The following is a 21743-nucleotide window of genomic DNA, read 5'->3' on the forward strand; positions in this document are numbered from 1 at the left end:
AACGTTTGCTCTAACAGACGATGAATTAACAAATTCAATATCGTTATAGATAGAGACGAAATTCCTTTGATTTTGTTGCTAGCAACTGCCAGAAGTTCAATTCATTTTAGACGATTAAAATGACGCATTTGCAACTTAAAGAGGGAGAATATACATCGACAATATATTCTTTGGTATGTAATCTAATAAAAATTACCATCTTTCTAATTTTTTGTTATCCTCGACAAGTCATTTACCCTGTTTTTCAGGAAAAAGAGTTGACCATTTTTTCCACAATATTTTTATCATTTAGATAAAAGACCAACGATATAATGATGCAGTTCAACTTCTTAGTAGTCAAGTACAAGGACACACAAAGGTTAGTAATGATTAAAATGAGATGGAAGCGATAATGCCTTACATGTTTTTTAAAAAATATCTTGAATTGATAAAATTTTTTCAATAGTCCAATTCACACTTTGCAATAGTAATGTCCCTTTACGGGATCAACCAAAAGGTCAAAAGGAAAAGAAAAGACATTTCTGCTTTTTATCCTACCAAACATTGGGGCTCGCTCAATCCACTGTGTTTAATTTTTTTTCTTTCGATATCTTGGGGTATACAAGATGCACAGAATTTTTTCAGTCAGATGACAAAGTTATAAACCAGAAAACTATAAAGGCTACTGTGAGGATTCTATGGATTTTCTCCTAAAGATGCATGGTGCAGTGGTTAGAGTATCTGCTCTAGAGTCGCGATGTAAGGAGTTTATCCATAATTTGCAGATTTGACTCCCACTGTGGGACAAAGAGACCGGTCCTTTGAATAAGACTGTATAAATGAGGTCCCATGTCGCAATAGGTATTGGCACTGACAGGGTTCGACATTCGCGCTCGTCACCTCGTCATTTCCATCTAGAAATGATTTCGGACGACTTGATTTTCAGTCTGGCTCGCCCAAATGACGACCTGGGACAAGTTTGGAATGTTTAATAATGATTTTTAATATTTTAAAATAAACTTCATAAGGCCTTGAATACATATTTTTCTGTAACAAAACCAACCCATTCAACATGTTCTAAATTGCAGCCGCTTAAATTTTTCTTCCTGCCAAATCTGCGTTCGATAAATCAGATGATGCAATTTTACCAAAAGTCTTTAATAAAGTTTTATTTGAGATATAAAATATGTCAACTTAGTGACAACAATCACCTTAAATATAAAGAGTAATAATCATCATTGTGACATCTTGCATTTACCCTACAACTTTCTGATCATATGATGATCGTTTTCTGCTGCTAGACAGCCATGTTGGGTGTCCACTGTAATATAACACCTAGTTAATTCGGCCCAGGATTATTTGACCCCATAAATGTATTTAGGCCTTCATGGTAAGTTAAAATGAATGTTTTAAACTACAAACTTTAGCACTCTGCATGTCAGATTCAGCTTATATTTTTGTTTGATAAAATACTAAAAGCATGTCTGGTTTACATTTTTAATACAAAATTACAACTTCTGTTAATTATCTTAACAAATTTTAAACAATTGCACATTAAGTTTTGTTTCATTTGATATTTTATTTGGACGACCTGAAATTCATTCGGGCAACCTGTGATCATACCAAGGTTGCCCAAATGGCGAGACCAAATTTTGACGAGTGTCGGACCCTGCACTGAAAAGATCCCTCCCTGCTTAATGGCCCTGAGTGCTGATTATAGGACAAAATTTGCAGCTCTCCACCGGCAAGTGGTGGCATCTCCATATGAGTGAAAAATTCTTGAGAGGGACATGAAACAATATACAATCAATGAATCACTAAAGATTGTGGCAAAGGGACATAAACTTTTGAAAGTATGAATTCAAGTATTGAATTATTTTTACAAGCCTGAAGGAGACATTTATCATAAAGCAAAGTGAAAGAAACAATCACTATATCCTTAAAAGTTTGGCAGTGAAATGAAATACATGCTTTACAAATATGATATCTGATTCGTTGATTTCAGTCCAGAGCTGCATTGTCACTTCTTGGTTACTGCTACTTTCAAATGCAAGATTTTGTCAATGCTGCTGACTGTTATGAGGGACTGAGTATGATGCATCCAGAAATAGAGGATTACAAACTTTACTATGCTCAAGCCCTGTACAAAGCGTGTCTGTACACAGAGGCTATGAAAGTGGCCTGTCAGATTGATAATCCTCAGTATCAAAGTCAGGTAAGATAATCCTCAGTATCAAAGTCAGGTAAGATTGATAATCCTCAGTATCAAAGTCAGGTAAGATTGATAATCCTCAGTATCGAATTCAGGTAAGATTGATAATCCTCAGTATCAAAGTCAGGTAAGATTGATAAGCCTCAGTATTAATGTCAGGTAAGATTTATAATCCTCAGTATCAAAGTCAGGTAAGATTATTCCTCATTATCAAATTCAGGTAAGATTGATAATCCTCAGTATCAAAGTCAGGTAAGATTGATAATCCTCACAGTGATTGGGAAGGCAAAAATGGTCAATGGGACTATGGCGCAACTGTCAACATTTTTGATGGGCCATTTCGAAAATGAATGGGCCATCAATATAATCTGAAGGGCCATTTTACAAAATAACAAAGTGACAAACAAATACGAAAGAGAAAACACGTTTTTAATTAACCAAATCTGATTTCAAACACATGCAATGCAGCAGATTTAAAGGAACTTGCTTAGAATATAACTAACCGGTAATTTGTGTTAAAATTACGACAGTTTTGGAAAGGGAACAGCCCTACAATACAAATGAATGAAGTATTGTACCTAATGTAAGCGCTTCGTTTAACCGGAAGTACTTTTTGACGAGGTTCAACTAATGAGATTTGTTGTTTTAAATTGACTGCATTTAAAACGAAAGTAAAACAAGAAAGAAAGTCGTACGCAAAATATTTCCAAATAAATAAAATTAATTTCAAATAATATCACTAAAAATTGAATGCGCACCTTGGCGCCATGATTAATTGATTTAATGCGCCATTTTTTACTTCAATGCGACTATGGCGCGTGGCGCAAGCCCTTCCCAATCACTGTCCTCAGTATCAAAGTTAGGTAAGATTGATAAGCCGCAGTATCAAAGTCAGGTAAGATTGATAAGCCTCAGTATCAATGTCAGGTAAGACTGATAATCCTCAGTATCAAAGTCAGGTAAGATTATTCCTCATTATCAAATTCATGTAAGTTTGATAATCCCCAGTATCAATGTCAGGTAAGATTGATAATCATCAGTATCAAAGTCAGGTAAGATTGATAATCCTCAGTATCGAAGTTAGGTAAGATTGATTAGCCTCAGTATAAAAGTCAGGTAAGATTGATAAGCCTCAGTATCAAAGTCAGGTAAGATAATCCTCAGTATCAAAGTCAGGTAAGATAATCCTCAGTATCAAAGTCAGGTAAGATTGATAATCCTCAGTATCAAAGTCAGGTGAGATAATCCTCATTATCAAAGTCAGGTGAGATAATCCTCAGTATCAAAGTCAGGTATTAAAGATTGATAATCCTCAGTATCAAAGTCAGGTATTAAGGATTGATAATCCTCAGTATCAAAGTCAGGTGAGATAATCCTCATTATCAAAGTCAGGTAAGATAATCCTCAGTATCAAAGTCAGGTAAGATTGATAAGCCTCAGTATCAAAGTCAGGTGAGATAATCCTCATTATCAAAGTCAGGTGAGATAATCCTCAGTATCAAAGTCAGGTAAGATAATCCTCAGTATCAAAGTCAGGTAAGATTGATAAGCCTCAGTATCAAAGTCAGGTATGATTGATAATACTCAGTATCAAATTCAGGTGAGATGATCCTCAGTATCAAAGTCAGGTAAGATTGATTATCCTTAGTATCAAAATAATTTTTATATTCACATATTAACATTTAAGTAACTTATTTGTACTCTGACAATTTAAAAAAAAAAAATGTAATATTTGTTAACTGTTTCAATTTGATAATTTTAAGTTCCATAGTAAAATTAAAAGGGGAGATCCTGTAAGTATTGAATTAACTAAATGTTCTACATTTAAATTGTATTATTGAAGAATTTTTTTTAAAATGAATGTTATGTTTCATTTTCTTTGTTATGTGTTTATCAATCATTGATTTTTTTTTAAGTTTCAGTCACATTATAATGCGAATGACAAAGTAAAATTAGTATAAAAATTGATTGGAGGAATTTGTGATCACATTAATCAAGATATTTTCAATATAAACATATTTAATTGAAACAAAAAATAGCTTTTTTAGCATAACATTGGGAAATTGTATATAATTTACATTAAGCGATTGCTAAAAAATATTGAGTTATTGATAAATTTTTAAAGATGCTACTTAATTTTGTAGATAACCAAATTACAAGCTGCCATTAAATTTGGAGAGGAGGATTTACCAGGAGCTAAGGTTGGTAATTTTTGTATGACTTAATAAAAGCAAATTGATTTTCAAAAGATGAGTAGCAGATAAAAGACTATCTTTTATCTTATATCTCTATCGTATTATAGTGTTTTATGCTTGCTGTGAAATATATTTTTCATTTTATAACAACCAAGTGGACTCTTACATTTACAGAGTTTGGTAGAGCAGTGCCCATCAGATGATCCTGACACCGAGATTAACCTGGGCTGCCTCCTTTATAAGGTAATTCATGCGTATGATACACATACATTGAATCTGTGCAATTTTCTGTCTTTCTCCCTATTCCATCTCTAATATGAAAAAAATGGGCATCTAAATAGCATGTAAATGTATACATGTATATACATGTTGTATATTGGTTTAATTGACACAAGTCCTTAGAAACTATAATTCTCTTGTTTTCGATTGCATAAGGATTAAGGACCCTTTATAAGTTCACAATGAAAAGTTTTGATTCTGTGTTAATTTTTATGCAGTTAGAATAGTCTGCCCATAGACTTGAAAAAAAATAAAAAGTTGCAGTGTACTATTTAATTTGCAATCGATTTAAGTATTCATAATATTTTAATAGACCGAGAAAAATTAATAAAACAATTTATTTTGCATGTCTTTTCCCCATTTAAAAAACATCAACACTATTGTTTTTCAACGCTTTTCATGAGTCTGGAGTAAAATAGAATTCCACGATCCTTTGCCAAATTTGAAATAGAGCAACTCAGTATTTACACCTCTTTACATCTTAATTTTCTTAATGTCCTATATTTTTTTTCTTTAAAAAGCAAATTGTCCTTAAAGTTCTACTTTGATAAATAATACATGCATGTAAGGAAGACTATAGAATAAAATAAATTTAATTATTTTAAGTTTAATCAATTCTAAATATTTAAGATAATAAGAGTTATTTATTTTGTATGATTAGGACAAGATGTATGAGGAGGCCTGTCAGAAGTTTACCACAGCCATGCAGATCCTGGGCTACCAGCCCCAGCTGTCCTATAACATTGCTCTGTGTCACTACCAGATGAAGCAGTATGCCCCCGCCCTGAAACACATCGCAGACATCATAGAGAGGGGTATCAGGGAGCACCCAGGTTAGTGATGCCATATTAACACTGATCAATGGAACTGACAGTTCTTGTATTTTGTATCTTTGAATTTTTTAAAAATGGAACTGTACTGAGAATTTTCTACAAGAAAAAAAATTAATTCCATCTGTTATATATGATACTCAAGTAAGGAAATTTTTCTAAATTATGGAACATATTTAATCATTCATAATCTTTGCCTCTATGCATCTATGTGTGTTTTATAATTATCAAAATGACATGCTGGACTTTGGATTATTTTTGTAGAACTGAGTGTGGGGATGACGACGGAGGGGATAGACGTCCGGAGTGTGGGTAACACCCTGACTCTACACGAGACTGCTCTGGTGGAGGCATTCAATCTCAAGGCTGCCATCGAATACCAACTCAAAAACTGTAAGTTCCCTTTCATTATAAACTTCAATATCTTTTATTTACTGGTACTTAAAACAAACTGGTCCAAATCTAAAATAAATACTTTTTTGTCCTAAAGCTTCTCCTACCATTTAATCTTGATATAATGTGATGTTTATAACATTAGTGTGTCATTACATTCTGTGTTGTGCTTACAGAGAGGGTTAAGGGTGTAGTTGTAAATTGAATATACGTAACACGTTAATAGAACATTTGTATGACTTAAGCTTTAGTGTTTTGTTAATGACCTAGTAATCTGGATTACAGATTATGGCTCCACTGATTGTAAGTTAACAGACCTAGTTCAGTGAAGTCTTTGGCTGTTCTAATACTTCAAGCAATCAGCTGTTTAGATGTGTACATTCAGATCATACTTTGCTAGAGACATCACTTAATATTAATGACTACATATGGGTTTATCTTGATTTGGAGTCCCTTTAAAAGATGCTTTGTGGTAAATATTTGCATTTTGGTATTTCTGACTTGAAAAAAAATTAGTTTCAAATGTTTTGAGGAAGAATATTTGTCAATATATCGTGTGAAGTGGAGCTGATCTATCTGTTGCGTACTCATCACATTCAATCTGTCATGTGAAGAGGGGAATTGTGGGACTTTATGAGTTGCTTATATTTTGATAATTTCTTCCACAGAATGTTATTTATCCAGACATCTTCATAAAACATTGCATTCAAATCTTTATCTTCATTTTATTTTAAGACTGAAAGCAATAAAAAAATATTTCTAATACTTGTACTACTGTTTTAGCTAGTAGTAATTAAAAAATCATCAACTGTATGTTTGTGTTTAAAGTCTTAGAATGTAGACTGTAACATCTGTCATTTACCACAATAACCAAAATAAACTGAATGTCTTCAATGCATTTATCTCATATCAAATATTAGCCTGAAAATATGTAATTTTTTTAATATCAAATATCAAAAATTTTCAAGACTGAAAAATAATAAAAATGTTTGACTGTATATGTTAGAGTTTCAAATATTCAACCATCTATATTTTTTCTTAAAAGCTTCTATGCCACATTTTATGTTTATTTATCGTTTTGTTTTCAGTTGATGCTGCCTGTGAGGCCCTGACTGACATGCCCCCCAGGGCTGAGGAGGAACTGGATGCCGTGACCCTCCATAACCAAGCTCTGATGAACATGGAGCAGCACCCCACCCAGGGATTCGAGAAGCTGCAGTTCCTTCTCCAGCAAAATCCATTTCCCCCTGAGACATTTGGCAATCTGTTGTTACTCTATGTCAAATACGAGGTAAACAAACTTTAAAAATTATAATATATGATGAAATCTTTTATGGAGTGGACACATCATATTGCTTTGAAAAATTATGCTTAACACAAGTAGTTGTACTGTACATGTAATGTGATTAAATTAGAACAAAAAGAAAGAGTTCCAGAAAAAATGTTAAATGTATAAATGAATATAAATTTTTTTGACTTGAAATAAATGTTTAAGATAATTTAAAGAAAAATATTAAAATTTGCATTTTCCCTTGTGTTTTCAGTATTTTGATTTGGCTGCAGATGTTCTTGCTGAGAATTCTCACCTGACATTCAAATTTTTGACTCCAGTAAGTAAACACAAACATAGGCACTTATGTTTTTCAAATATATAAATAAGATGTACAATTTTTTTTATCATACAGTCAGTTGTACAAGCTGACAGGAATGTTTTCTGGTACATCAGTAATTGAGGTGTGATACTTTAATGTGTTTTAATACTATTTATTTCAGTACCTGTACGACTTTCTGGAGGCTGTGATTACCAGCCAAACCTCTAAAGAAGAGGCCTACAGAAAACTGGAGGAGATGGCAAAGAATCAGACAGAGACGCTCAGTAAACTCACTAAACAGGTACTGTCTATCCTCGGGCTCATCTCACTGAGTACAGTCATAAAGTGTAAAAGTTTATTCTGAGTTAATTGATGACGTCTACTTGCTTGGAATCAGTTTACTTTCTACTGATAAAAGTAGTCTTCACTCTTTGAAAGGAAATAAATAGCATCAAGTTTTCTTTATGCAAAGGCCAGGGATTTATCATGTTTGTTTGGAAAGTGTTATTTTTCAAAAAATAAGATGTGTACACACTTCTGAGCAGGATGTTCTATGTGACAGTCCACTGTTCATTCATTCACTTGTTTTCTTTTGACAATATGTGATGCATGAAACACCTGTCTTTGCATCATGTGATTTCAATCACAGCAGCAGCATGATCAAATCCCTCCTTGCGTCTATTGAAAGTAAACCAATAAAAATTAATCAAAATTAAAATTGCTGTAAGGAATTATACGAAGTGCATTCAGTAGCTTTAAGTATTGACAGAGAGGACTATTTTGATAGGTTCAGTCCAATTTAGGACAACTCTGGGAGGTAAAACTATACTGCCGTGAAGCACAACTACTGCATTCAGTATTTCTGTTCAGAAATGTGTGAAAAATTGATTTGCTAGCAAAACATTAATTGAAAATAAAGATATTTGAATTGTAATATTTTATAAGGCGGCAAGCTTTTATCAGATGATGTATTGACAAGTGATTGAAATCTATGATGAGTTAGCAATCTTAAGGCACGACTTTGCAGTGAATGTCTATATAAACTGATATACATAATGTACTTACACAATCACGCTATATGCAAATGTCAGAATCTCTGTGATCTACTAGTATATCATGAATGTAAAATTGAGATTGAAAAAAAAATTTAATATGTTTTAAATGCTTGATAAACAATAAGTTTCCTGAGTTAAAATTTCACAATATTTTCACCACAGTGACCACTGAATCACTGACTGTTGAAGCACACATGGCCACAACTGAGTCACAGATATATGACCAATTAACACAAGATTTGTCATGTGATATATTTTCAAAATCAAAGGTTTCTCAGATTAAAATATCTTTCTAATGAGTTTTTTTAAAAAAAATCTTATGTATAACCTGTAAATCGGTAAACAAGATGCAGATTCAATTGTTACTATAGGTATAAAATTCAGAAAAAAACCTTTCAGTTTTAATTGTTTAATAACCATTTAAATAATGAAATGACATTTAGTTTTGAGATGAATTATCAAGGCAAAAGGAAATTATCTTCTTTAAATGAAGAATTAGGTTCATTGCATTCCTTCCTAGTTTTTGGTTTTTATATTGATTATCATGCTTTGTTATAATAAATAAATGCTTGATTGTGAAGTGAGTGGTTATTCATGTTTAAGGTCCAGGAGGCTCGGCAAAACCATGACGATGAAGCGGTCAAGAGAGCGGTCAACGAATATGATGAGGCCCTAGAGAGGTTAGTGTCGTATTTCATCTGGTGTTATATTCTGTCAGATTGTGAAGAATGATTTAAGTATGCATGTAGATGTTTTGTAAAATGAAATAGACATTGAAAATGAAATCTTTAGACAAAATATCGTGAATTTTGAGAAAGATACAGAAAAGTTTCATGCATGCAGATTGAAAATTTGGGAAGGGAGGTTTTGACCAAATTAAGCTTTTATTGATCTTATGATTAAAAATTGTTCACTGCCCATGCATTTCCTATTATGTACAGATCTGACTTTCATCTGTTGTTGTTACTTTTGAAATGTATGGTTATAATACCCCCCCGCAATTGTCACCTTGTCCGTCACTGCAATCCCATGCATTTTCCTATTACATCCACACAAAGATTGCCCATGACAGGGTGTGTCATGACCTTGACCCAACTTTCAAGGTCACTGTTGTTGTTATCTTGATAAAGTTGGTAGGTTCTCCTTTCACACAAAGAAATGGCCCATGGGTGTGTATGACCTTGACTGAAGGTCATTTGGGGAACAAGGTCACTGGAAGAAAAATTATATAATTAAAACCTCATTTCACACAAAGATTAACCAAAATTACAAAAAAAGAGAGAAATGTCCTGTCCATATATGGATAAACTTGTGGTTCATTTCACACAAAGATTGCCCATGATCCAGGGGTGTGTCATGACCTTGACCCAAAATCATTTGGGGAAGTTCAAGGTCACTGGAAGAAAAATTTCATAATTCATGTTTGATACATATCTTTATAAGGAAAAACTTACTTCTGAAAAACCCAGCGGGGGGTATTTTGTCCCGTTTGGACAGTTCTAGTTATAACTTAAATTATATAATTAAACCTACCAAAGTAACCAAAATTACAAAAAAAGAGAGAAATATCATAAAACTGTGTTCTAGCTAAGTGACCCCAGGGTAGAGTTAGGTCACATTTGTACAAGTACTCACTCAGTCAGTTTGTTGGTTTAATACATAGGAGAAGAGAAGATGATTTTTAACAGAGTAATAAATTTTCAGATTATAAATAGATTCTGAACCCTCCATGTATCCTAACACCAGAACCACAAGACCCAGGGTTAATGAATATTACAAATTTGGGAGAGAAAAACTCACTTATCATCACTGCATTAAATTTATCTGCTAAAATCCAAGAAGCTGTGAAAAAAATGTTTAAAGAAATAATGCATGTTAACTCTATAATCATTACCTTATAATCAATAGAGTCCAATCCTAACACCAAAACCCATAACAGGGACTATAAAATTCACAATTTTGGAATAAATACCCTTGCTCATCGTAACCATGCACATAGCTTCTCTGCTTAGTACACAGGAGCAAAGAAGAATTTTTAAAAAAAAAATAGGGTAAATAAGGCATTTAATTTACTCTATATAATCAATAGATGCCATCAGTTGGACTGTTTGATGTACAGAAAGACTTTAAGGAACAAAGAAATAGAATTTCCTTCTCCATAACTGTGCATGAAAGGCCCATATTGTCATATGGACCCATCAGGATCCATCAGAATAAGGAAAGGGTCATGATAGCACGGGGGGGGGGGGGGGGGGGAGCAAAATTTTCAAAGGAAATATAAAGAATAAGAATTTAAAGAAAAGAAAAGCTTAAGTTATCCAGGTGAGTATTGTGGTTGATAAGCTTTTTCTCTATAGCTGTGCACTTTAAGAAAGCGCAACATGTACAGAAGGTGCTGCAAGTTCTCTGAATTTAAAGGAAAAATGATGACTGAATTCTACAGTAACTGTTTATTGCTAACATAAAATACAAAAATCCAATTATGGTTAGAGAAAATAAGATACCATCGTACTTTTAATTTGTTATGGGCAGAAAATTTCTAGATAAGGAGCCAATCCTAAACTGTAGTGTTCCTCCCACCACAAGTGCCAGAGATCCAGGGGAGATAACTTCCATGGACTGACGTGTCTCTGTTTATCTGTCCCCATGTCGTAAGCCTGTGGTGACAGTTTGCCGTCCGCTGACGTGTATATGTTTATCCCTCCCCTCTTTTGTGGCTAATCAAGCTGAGATGGGGAGCCTACTGCTCACTGGCCTGTGTTATCAATAATCCAGCCACAGTGACAGGAGGAAGCTGCATGTAGAATCAGTATTGATTCACTTATAACTACATTGGACCTTGTCCAATTCCTCATTCATGTGAAGTCAGGGGAACATGGTTTCAGCTCAAATATTCCGCCTTTTTTCATAGAAATAAATAAGTCATCTGGGAAATTAACTGCATATATCATTGAAACTGTAAATCAATGAAAGCATTTTATTATATACACAACTGAATTCTGAAATGGAAAACTTGTTAACAAATATAATAGCCAAAATTGGATAAGTGTAGGAAATTAAAAATTTTAGGATTTCAAATTATATGGTAGAGAGAACTCCCATCTTGTGTTGAGCCTCTAGTAGTACTTTACTTGTTAGCATAACTGGTGTACATTATTCTTTGATTTGGCTTTTAACCCCCCCCCCCCCCCCCCCAATTTGTTTGCAGAAATTGTAACTATGAATTACTATTATTTTGTAATTTAACATATGCATGCATATAATATGCTTTGACTTCCTATAGTTATACAAAGTTAAAACAGACCCCATATTAACTGTTACTCTGGCCTGAAGCTATTAACTTTATCTTGATGAAGAAGGATGACACGTTAAGTGAAAACGGATACCGATATGACGCCTTCATCAAGAATATCATGCAAAGACCTTCTCCGTATTCTCAAGGTTGTAGCGTATCTTGTAAATGAAGTAATTAAGGGAAACTCCAGTCATGAAACAAGTTAATATGAAAATGATCAAGATTGATCCATGCCGTCATTTTATGACTTTATATTGATTTAGAAAAGGAGAATAATTATTATGCAGATTTTTTGCAGTTTAAAGCAAAAAATCATTAGGTTTTGCAGTCAAAAATCCAATTTATTTTTTAACATTTTCATATTATTGTCAAAAACACTTTGATTTAAAGCAATTCTATTAAAAAAAGGCCATTTTAACGATTAGCAGGTTTTGCAAAAAAAAACTCTTTATTTATATTTTGCTTACAAAGATAAAAAATCACATTTATTTTTTAACATTTTCTAGAAATATTTTAATATTGTCACAAACACTTTGATTTAAAAATGCAAAAATCGGGTAGCGGAGCAGGTCAAAATTTGATGAGTTACGGATAATACACTATATAATGCCTGTAGGGACATTCTCAGTAAAATGGAGCAAAAACAAAAAACAACAATTAATTGGCTCAAAAAAAAATATAAAATGATACGACCCTAGCTAGAAACGTACCATTTATAATTGGCATAAGAAATTTGCAAATTATGCGAAAACTTATTGGCGTTTTTTATTGATTTATTTATATTTTGCTTACAAAGATACAGTTTGGATATTATTATCTTAAAAAATAAATTTCAAGTATGAAAAAAACATTAAACGTTGTGCCAAACTATGTTTTGACGTTACATTGCCAGTGTGCGGTTACAAAACCTGTTGATTTTAAAATGATGTAAATTGATTTCTGTTAAATCGAATGGAATGAATCCTCACACATCAACAAAACAAATAGTTTTACATTTTATATTGTGCTTAGTTTAAATTTCATAAAAAATGTTAGGAGTTCCAATGAATTTGATTTTTTCAGTCACACAATTTGTGAGAAAATTATTTTTAAAAACTACCAGGAAGACAAAAAATGATGAAAAACGAACAAAGAATGAAGACAAATACATTGGCCGTTTTAATGCAAGGTGTTGTGTGCTGTATTGGGGTTTTACCAGGTCATCTATACCCCCCCTCCCCTCCTTCAGTCAAAAAATCCTTATGGAGAGAAATATGTATTTAGTTTGAAGGGATATTTTATCATCAATTTCAATATGCAGGTACATACCAGTGTTGATGCAACAAGCCAAGATATACTGGGACATGGAAAATTATCCCCACTTGGAAAAAATTTTCCGCAAGTCTGTGGAATTCTGTAATGAACACGATGTTTGGAAGCTGAACGTTGCGCATGTGCTGTTCATGCAGGAAAATAAATACAAGGAGGCGGCAGGGTTTTATGAACCTATCGTCAAGAAGAACTACGATAATGTAAGCCGCATCAAAATACAGTTTTTTGAACAGAATCCAAAAAATGCACCTTGACTAATGAAGCTATAAAAGGCATAATTGTACGATTGAGCTAAAAAAAAATAACAATACGAGATATGCACAAAGATATACATGATATATGTTATTTACGTTCAAATTAACATTTCAGTAATCTATATCTTGAATAACCTCACGTTTCTATATAATTAAATAGACTGTATATTTCTTTTCTTTTAAATAAATCGGTTATTCTTTTAAATCTTTGATATCTTTGAAACGCGAATGATTTAGATTGTGCAATTTTCTGAAACGTCCTAGATTTTTTTTTATTTTTTGGATATCCGAGATTACTAGTATCAAAAATTATAAGTTTATAACACAGAGTGCCTGGTTTCGTTTCAGATACTGAGCGTCAGCGCTATCGTTCTAGCCAATCTCTGCGTCTCCTACATCATGACCAGCCAGAATGAGGAGGTGTGTAGACTCACGTTTTAGTCCTGATTTAATATACAGTATTAAAAAAATAAGTCAACATGAGTTAAATATATTTGTAGTGTATATACACGTCTAACTTTCTCATTTCTGGTAACCTTAAGAACGGGGTCTTAATATTTGAGTTTAATAAACTCTATTGAAGGTGCTGTTTTTTAAGTAAGAAAAATCGAATACTGAGATATGTTATACATGCACCCGTAATTCTTTTCCATCACTGATATATTGACTTAAATTCTTAAATCTGTTTTTTGGGGGTGGAGGGCTGTCTGATTCGTATTTAAATGACATTCTCTTGCTTTCAATTTTGTTTAAACATGAGCTAGGGCAAAAAAGTTTTTGCACTAATTTCACGATCGTAAAAGGAAAATCTATTTTGTGTAATCTGATAATTCTAGTTTGAGTGTCATCAGTACAAATTTGGATGTTTCTATCCACTGCCTAAGGCACTGAAAAATAAATGTCAAATACTAATAGTCAGACTGCAATAAATGATCGCCACAAATGTCACTTTCATGCAGGGAGTACGGAATGTTCATTTTAATTTGGATACAAAATGGAATTTGCAGTTCATTTGAACCGAGGATGGTTTTTCCTTTCCACAGGAAGCAATTTATTTTCCAATACTTAGCTGTGTACTTTGTTAGATTTTATTCCTATGGACGTGTAACAGTGATGTTTAATGTTTAGGCTGAGGAGCTGATGAGGAAGATAGAGAAGGAAGAGGAACAGCTGTCATATGACGACTCAGAGAAGAAGATCTACCATCTCTGTATTGTTAATCTAGTCATAGGGTACGTACGCACCCCGCAAGCATCTTAATGCATTTACCTGTCCATATCAAGGTGATAAATGATCGCCCGTTATAATAAGGGGTACTAACTTGCTAGTTTTCCAAGACATCCAACTTTTACAAGTTGAAAGTCTAAATAAACAAGATTTAAATCTGCTTCACTTCATTCCACAGGACTTTATATTGCGCCAAGGGTAACTATGAGTTTGGAATTTCCCGCGTAATCAAGTCTTTGGAGCCTTACAATAAAAAGCTAGGAACGGATACATGGTATTACGCCAAACGCTGCTTCCTTTCTCTGATAGAGAATATGGCCAAGCACATGATCATGATGAAAGACCAGGTCGTACAGGAGTGTATTCAGTTCCTGGAGTGTTGTGAGAGTAAGTCAGGGGTCATAAGATATAAATTCTATATTTGTAAAAAGTACCTTTATCATAAACAGACTGCTTTTGTTTAAACAAAAATCTTGAAAACCTTGAATCATTTTTATCTTGCACTATAAAATCCAAAAAGATTGCGGGCTATATTTTCTGTCTCGTAGTTTATTTAGATAAAGCTCTGGATTTTTTGTATTCATTATTTAGTGTATGGAAAGGACGTAAAAGCCTTGATCGAACAGCCATTGGAAGCCGAACCAATGCATCCTGGGAAGAATACTGTGACGTACGAAGCTCGACTACTGAAAAGTTTATTGCTGCAGCTGATCTAAGTCAGTTTTGCGTTTTTAGAGCTTAGATCTCTGGAGAACAATGATATATTTATATGCATTCTCCCGACGAGTGAAATTCAATAAATGCTTTGTTACGAAACCAGCTTAAGTGTTTGTTATTTATTGCATTTTGGTTTCTGGCGTAAAAAAAATCAGCAAGTTTAAGAAAAGCAATCGTTGAAAACTTTTATTTGGAATGTTGACTTTTGATATATATACCTGACATGTTTGAGGAAACAATTTTACAAGTTTTGCTAATCTAAGAAATATCCAGGACAAATACTCTAACTTCTCTTAACTAAGTTCACAATCATACACTATATAAAAAAGACATTTGACAGACTGTATAAAAGTACATTGCAGGCTGCCTATTACATCTTATCACAGTTACAGAATGGTACATTTTCTACTCTCCGCCCACGGATTCTTCTTTTTATCGGGCGTGACTACCAGCCCGTCTTCTGGCATTTTCTCGTCTATAAACTCAGTCAGTCTACAACATATAAAAAGTCTAAAGCTTTATAACAAGATATAGTTTTTTTTATACATATATAATGTACAAAATTACATTATTTCGATAGCGTAAGTAATCCGTTTCTCTTGGAGTGGAAGCATAGTTTAATATGGGAATGTAACTGAAAGGCATTAGCAAAGAAAATGCAACACTTTAATGAAGAAAGTTGTAGATTTTTAAAACAATTGAGGTGATTTGTATCTTAGAAATATTCAGTGATTCCTTTTATACTCCTAAATATACAAAGTAAATTAATAAGACATTTCCTGAAGGTCAACGGAGGATCGGACCTTTTGTAACCAGATGTTTTGTTTGTTTTTTTTAGATTGATTTCTTTCATTATATGGAAGTGATTACTGTGAAGTGCATGCCATCTGGTAAGGCTGTTTCATTAGAACAATTGTCCATTAAATAAATATGATAATGTGCAGACTAATAACAGAAAAAGCTACCGAACGCAGAGATAATTCTTTATACACAAAAGAATCACGTTTTCACAAAAGTACCCCCTCGATCCCCCTCTTTTCCAACACCACCACCACCATCAAAGAAATCTATATAGATAATACATTGAATTAAAGTTTTTTTTATTACATATACACTAAAAAGATCAAAGAAACGCATGAGTAAATATGAAAGGTTAACATTTATTACAATGTTGCACAATGTTAGTCAAATACAATTTGAAATACGGAATATCAACTATTATCATCTTTTATCTGCGATTCGCCAGTTTGAAATCAATCAGCAAAGTTTAATTTTTGCGACAGGTCAATAAACATTGCAAAATAAATCGTAAAAAATGCGATAATTAAAATTTTCAAGTGAAGGATATGGAGATATCGAAAAGTATTCAATGTCAAAGTCCAAAAACAATAAAAATAGGAGCAGAGCAAACGCGGACCTCCGAAACATCAGAGGTGGAATCAGGTGCCATGGAGGAGTGAACATCCCCTGCTGACCGGTCACACCCGCCGTGTGCTCATTTTCATGATCGTGAAATAACAGAAAAATCCATCGTCAATTCAGTGTATAAATAATAGACTAACAATTAGTATGGGAAAAAAAAACGTCAGTCAGCATTTGACTCAATGATAAATTGTATTTGCTGATAAGGTCATTGTATCGACCATAGAACTTAAGAAATGATGACTTTAAACAAGACAGCTGATATTCTTGTTTCATCAACTTGTTTGCCAATAATTTACCTCGTTTTAGATATTGTTCACACGTAGAGCATGCTCTTGCGTATCGTATCAACTGAGATATATATACTCCGTATGCAGGTGATGAAGTTGACGATAGAAAAGTTTAAGTCATCAGTATAGAAGGTCGCAAAAACTTCTGCTACTTTTTAACCTCTACTTTATATTTTATCCTGCAACTACCCCTTGCATTGACCTAATAAAGGTAACCTAATAAAGCAAAGCTTTATCCGGTCACTGCCCTAATAAAGCCTCGTGCATGCATTCCGACGTTCTAAAAGCATTGTGACGTCATGCATATTGCAATGTTTACGCCATGGCGTCATAGTTTTAACTGCAGATATGTGCCTAAATCTGTCGAAAATAGCTAGTTTTGGACGTTCAAAAGTAAGAAATATGTTGCAGGATAAACAAAATACGTGATAACTGTCTTGAAATATAAGCGATATTTGGGCTCGGGTCGAAAACGTAAGAGGGCTCGGCAAGCCTCGCCCTCTATCACGTTTTCTTACCCTCGCCCAAATATCGCTTGTATTTCAAGACAGTAACCATGTATTATAGCGAGCGCAGCGAGGCGGCGCGAAGCGCCGCTCGCATAGCGAGCTCTTAAAGCAACGCCTGTGCGAAGAGAAAATTCGGACTTCTGCACATTCATTCGATAGAATTCTTTGATGCCGTAATTTGGACCCACAATACATCACTTGTTTTAGCTACGTTCTCGCGAGAATCACGGCAAATGTTCAACAAAAAGTTTACTCGCCTTGATTTAATGGATATATATTGAAGATAAATAGAGAATAAAACGTTCTTCATTAACTTTCAGCACTGTTCAGGGTTTTTCTCGGTATGTTGCAACTTGCATACGTCATGTGACGTCAGAGTCTAGACGCACCGAATGTCACGTGCGGTTTGACGAGCCCGATCTAAATCAAAACAATAGAAGAGTTTGCGCTCGCTCTAACGGTCGCACCGTCAACATATTATATATACACTATTTATAGTTTGTTTGCATGAATAAAATCAATAAATTCAAATTAAACTATCAGCTAATTAATATCTATATTTGTTATAAGTCAATCAAAAATTTGTACTTTACTCTCGTGTTAAAGAAAAAAAAGCACTCGATTGCAATACAATACGTTTGCACGTATTCAAGTACCTAATTTTAAAAATGAGTACATGTATTAAATATATTTATCATAAGATTGACAAATCATTAATAGTTTATCAATAGAAAATGAATCCAGTGAAATAAATTGGAAATGCTGTCAAATCTGCATGATGTGGAGAGGGATATTGCGTTTTTATTGTATCAAAATTGGCTAACACTGACTAAGCACGCTCAGTGAAATGAATTAAGTTGAAGATTTGGGTTGTGTCAATTTCCAGTTTGTTGAACGCAATTTAATTGTACGTATAACAACGCATTTCCCGAAGAATTCGTACAAAAACATCAAATGACCTACTAATTGACTGAACGCGATGATCTGTGATTATGATAACAATCTAATTACATAGTTTTCAGATTTTAATCGCGATTTTAGGTTTAAGGTTAATTGGCATTCTAGTTTATTTGATTTCAATGCCAGAAAGAGGCTACTGTTTCGAGAATTGAAAAGAACATTTGGATCAAGCTTAAGAGCAAATCTAATATCCAAGCAGGAACTCTCTAAAACTTTACAAAGATTCTTGACCGTGTAATAAAGAGTTGAACAGTTTGCAATTTTATAATTATTGTTATTTATCAGTAACATATTACTTTTATATTGAATGTGGAGATAGCAAGCTCAAGCTTCAAGTCCTTTAAAGAATACAAATCGAGTGCAGAGCAAAGTAACACGTACGAACCTCTGAAAACATCAGAGGTAGGATCAGGTGCAGTGAGAAAGTGAGTATCCCCCTGTCGACTGGTCACACCCGTCGTGTGCTCCTTGTCATGATCGGGTACGTGTAATTGTAAAAAAAAAATCAGAGTCTAAACAATTGCCTGCAAATTAGTATGAAAATGGTCAATCAGCATTTTACCTAGTGATAGACTGTATTTGCTAATGAGGTCATTGTATCGACCATAGAACTTACGAAATGATGACTTTTAACGACTGTTGATATCCTTGTTTCGTCAATTTGTTGGTTAATACATTGTAACTTGCCTCATTTAACAAAACGATCATACGTGAACATGTTCAACTGGGAGACATAAACCCCATATACAGGTGATAAAGATATTGCTACATAAGTATAGGAAGCCGACGAAAGAAAATTATAAGTCATCACGTTTAAATCATAATTTTGTTGTTTTATTAAAAATGCCATTGACTTTGTTTTCTGCTTACTTTTTCAAATATGGGACAGAAGTGTCAGATTTTGTGGTGTCTTTTATTTCAAGCTCAGTGGGATCAACATATGAATGGAAATATCCATTGTTAATTTACAATACGGCATCGATATATCTAAATGTGAAGTTGAAGGCCACAGCAAGTGTCTTCTTCTCTCTTCTCATGAAGAAGTGCCTGAACAACTTCTGCTTCGTATAAATTCAATAAATAGGTCTGCTTATAACATTGTGCAATTGATATCCAATGAGAATTCCAACAACTGTTTGAAAGACCTGATCTCCAAAAACGACATAATTTTTACCAACCAGAAACTCAAGCATCTTTTTAATTTCAAATTCAGAATACTTGTGTGTACAATATTTTTTTTCTTCTTTTTCTTAAAAAGAAAATGAAATTAGCATATGATTATTAACAAGGTACTTTAGCATGTTTAAGTTTAATATAAATATGAGGTCCTTTTTTAAGATAAAAAGAAGCTATTACAGTATCTATAATGTCAAAAAAGCTTCAAAGTTGGACTTAATTCACCTAGGGGAATGTTTAAACTTTGTATAAAGTTTGAAAAGTCATAAGTTTAGATATTATCAATTCTAGTAAAAGTTTGTGATTTCGACTTTGTTTTTTTTAAAGTTCGTAGGATATTTTAAGTATTTACATCTGATTTACACCACTTCTCGAATATATTAATGTACAGTATTCCAGAAGATTCTTATTGACTACTATTAACTGTAACGCCATTATTTACACAATCAATTGTCGACGAATTTTTCTGTTATTTCCCAGTCAAAGGAATACAAGACGGGTGTGACCTGTCGACAGGGGATGTTTACTCCTACAAGTCATCTGATCCCACCTCTGATGGTTTTTTTTTTTAAATGTTTGTTCTGCTCTCCAATCTCATTTTTCTAAAGACATATTAGCTTATTTATGTACTAGTAGTTTTCCTTTATATTTCATGGTATAATCTTCATTGATGTCATAAAATCTCTAACCATGATAACCATGAGCTTCCACATACGGACTGTTTTTTTTTTAAATGTATCTGAGCAAAACTTTGGGAAAAAAATGTAATAGCAGAATTTTGCATATAAATCTAATTCTGAGAACTAAATGAATTCATTTCATCATAAGAACCAGTTTTGAAAATAAAAATAAAATAAAAATAATTCTTTTTAATTATTTGCCATTCTTCATGTGCTAATATGTACCTGAGATAGATCTTTTATCTAAGTGTTCATTTATAAATGAAATGTAATGAATCTCCCCAGTTTGACAAAAGCAGTATATATGTATAAAGAAATTAGAAAAATATGCCTAAGATATGTAAAAATAACCATGGCAAATTTAACTTAATATATGCCAATTAAATTCACATTTTAGTTGCAGGTAAAAGGCGGAGAAACAATAAATAATTAATGAAATCATATTATAAAGTATCAAATAACTAATATAACTTTGCTAAAACGAGACCAGCCTTCATTGAATGCTTTTTAGAAAATAGATGTATGAAACCAATTCTCTATGTAGTGGTCTCTCTCTGCTAGCCATTCAGAAAGCATTCACAATGCCGTACTATTGAACGCCGTAAAACGTGGAAGGAAATAAATACGAGAGTGTCAAATGTGACGCTTCAGATTATTGGATTGATTTGCCTGTGTCGGTTTTCAGAGACAGATGCTGGTCATTGCAATGTAGAAGACAATTACAGAGAGCTTAAGCAATCAGTTCCAATCACTTTGCCTAATGTTGGTTAGTTGAGAGAGAGAGAGAGAGAGAGATGACAAGTTTTGATCTCAATTTGATATCATTAAAATACCCGTTTATTAAAGAATCATTAATCTAGAAGAATTTCTAATGTTAGTCCATTATTTACACACTGAGTTTTCCACGGATTTTATCGTTATTTCCCGACCATGACAAAGAGCACACGACGGGTGTGACCGGTCGGCATGGGATGCTCACTCCTCCATGGCACCTGATCCCATTTCTGATGTTTCGGAGGTCCGTGTTTGCTCCGCTCCTTATTTGTATTGTTTTATGGACGTTTGAGCTCGAATACTGATCGTTATCTCCATATATTTCATTCCAAACTTTACCATTAAGATTGAAAAAGGGCTAAGTCTTGGTCAAAGATCTCTCTTAATTGGCTTGTTGGTTTCAATGTGTTGTCACCTTTCACAACGTCAATTGTTCATTTTATTAAATTTATCTACACAATTTTCTAAGAATACGGTAGTTTTTGCTTGTTTTTTGAATTCCTTAATTTGACAAAGTATATTCCAAAAGAAATTAATGTAACTTATAAGGAATTTTTTTTCATCATTGTAAATCATTGTCAATTCTTAACATT

General features: G+C 33.3%; 2 protein-coding genes across 3 annotated transcripts in view; one reads left to right on the forward strand and one right to left on the reverse strand.

The window, feature by feature from the left end:
• The window catches only part of LOC134269766 (inactive rhomboid protein 1-like), a 228453-nt gene that overhangs the window by 14253 nt on the left and 192457 nt on the right, over nucleotides 1–21743 (reverse strand). The window lies entirely within an intron of this gene.
• On the forward strand, nucleotides 27–15441 carry LOC134269759 (intraflagellar transport protein 70A-like). 2 transcript variants are annotated; one of them, XM_062751964.1, is made up of 17 exons: nucleotides 27–173; nucleotides 293–358; nucleotides 1985–2194; nucleotides 3955–3984; nucleotides 4336–4392; nucleotides 4561–4629; nucleotides 5327–5498; nucleotides 5760–5888; nucleotides 6977–7179; nucleotides 7433–7498; nucleotides 7662–7781; nucleotides 9139–9215; nucleotides 13131–13341; nucleotides 13744–13815; nucleotides 14524–14627; nucleotides 14801–15009; nucleotides 15214–15441. In XM_062751964.1, exons 1-17 carry the CDS (start codon nucleotides 120–122, stop codon nucleotides 15336–15338), a joined length of 1974 nt encoding a protein of 657 aa, XP_062607948.1. In that variant the 5' UTR covers nucleotides 27–119; the 3' UTR covers nucleotides 15339–15441. The 2 variants fall into 2 exon arrangements, with proteins under 2 accessions (XP_062607948.1, XP_062607949.1); XM_062751965.1 differs by lacking the exon at nucleotides 3955–3984.

This window comes from Saccostrea cucullata, unplaced genomic scaffold (assembly GCF_032062105.1).
Source record: "Saccostrea cucullata isolate Sc308-1 unplaced genomic scaffold, CSIRO_AGI_Scuc_v1 ctg382, whole genome shotgun sequence".
NCBI classification, from domain to species: domain Eukaryota; kingdom Metazoa; phylum Mollusca; class Bivalvia; order Ostreida; family Ostreidae; genus Saccostrea; species Saccostrea cuccullata.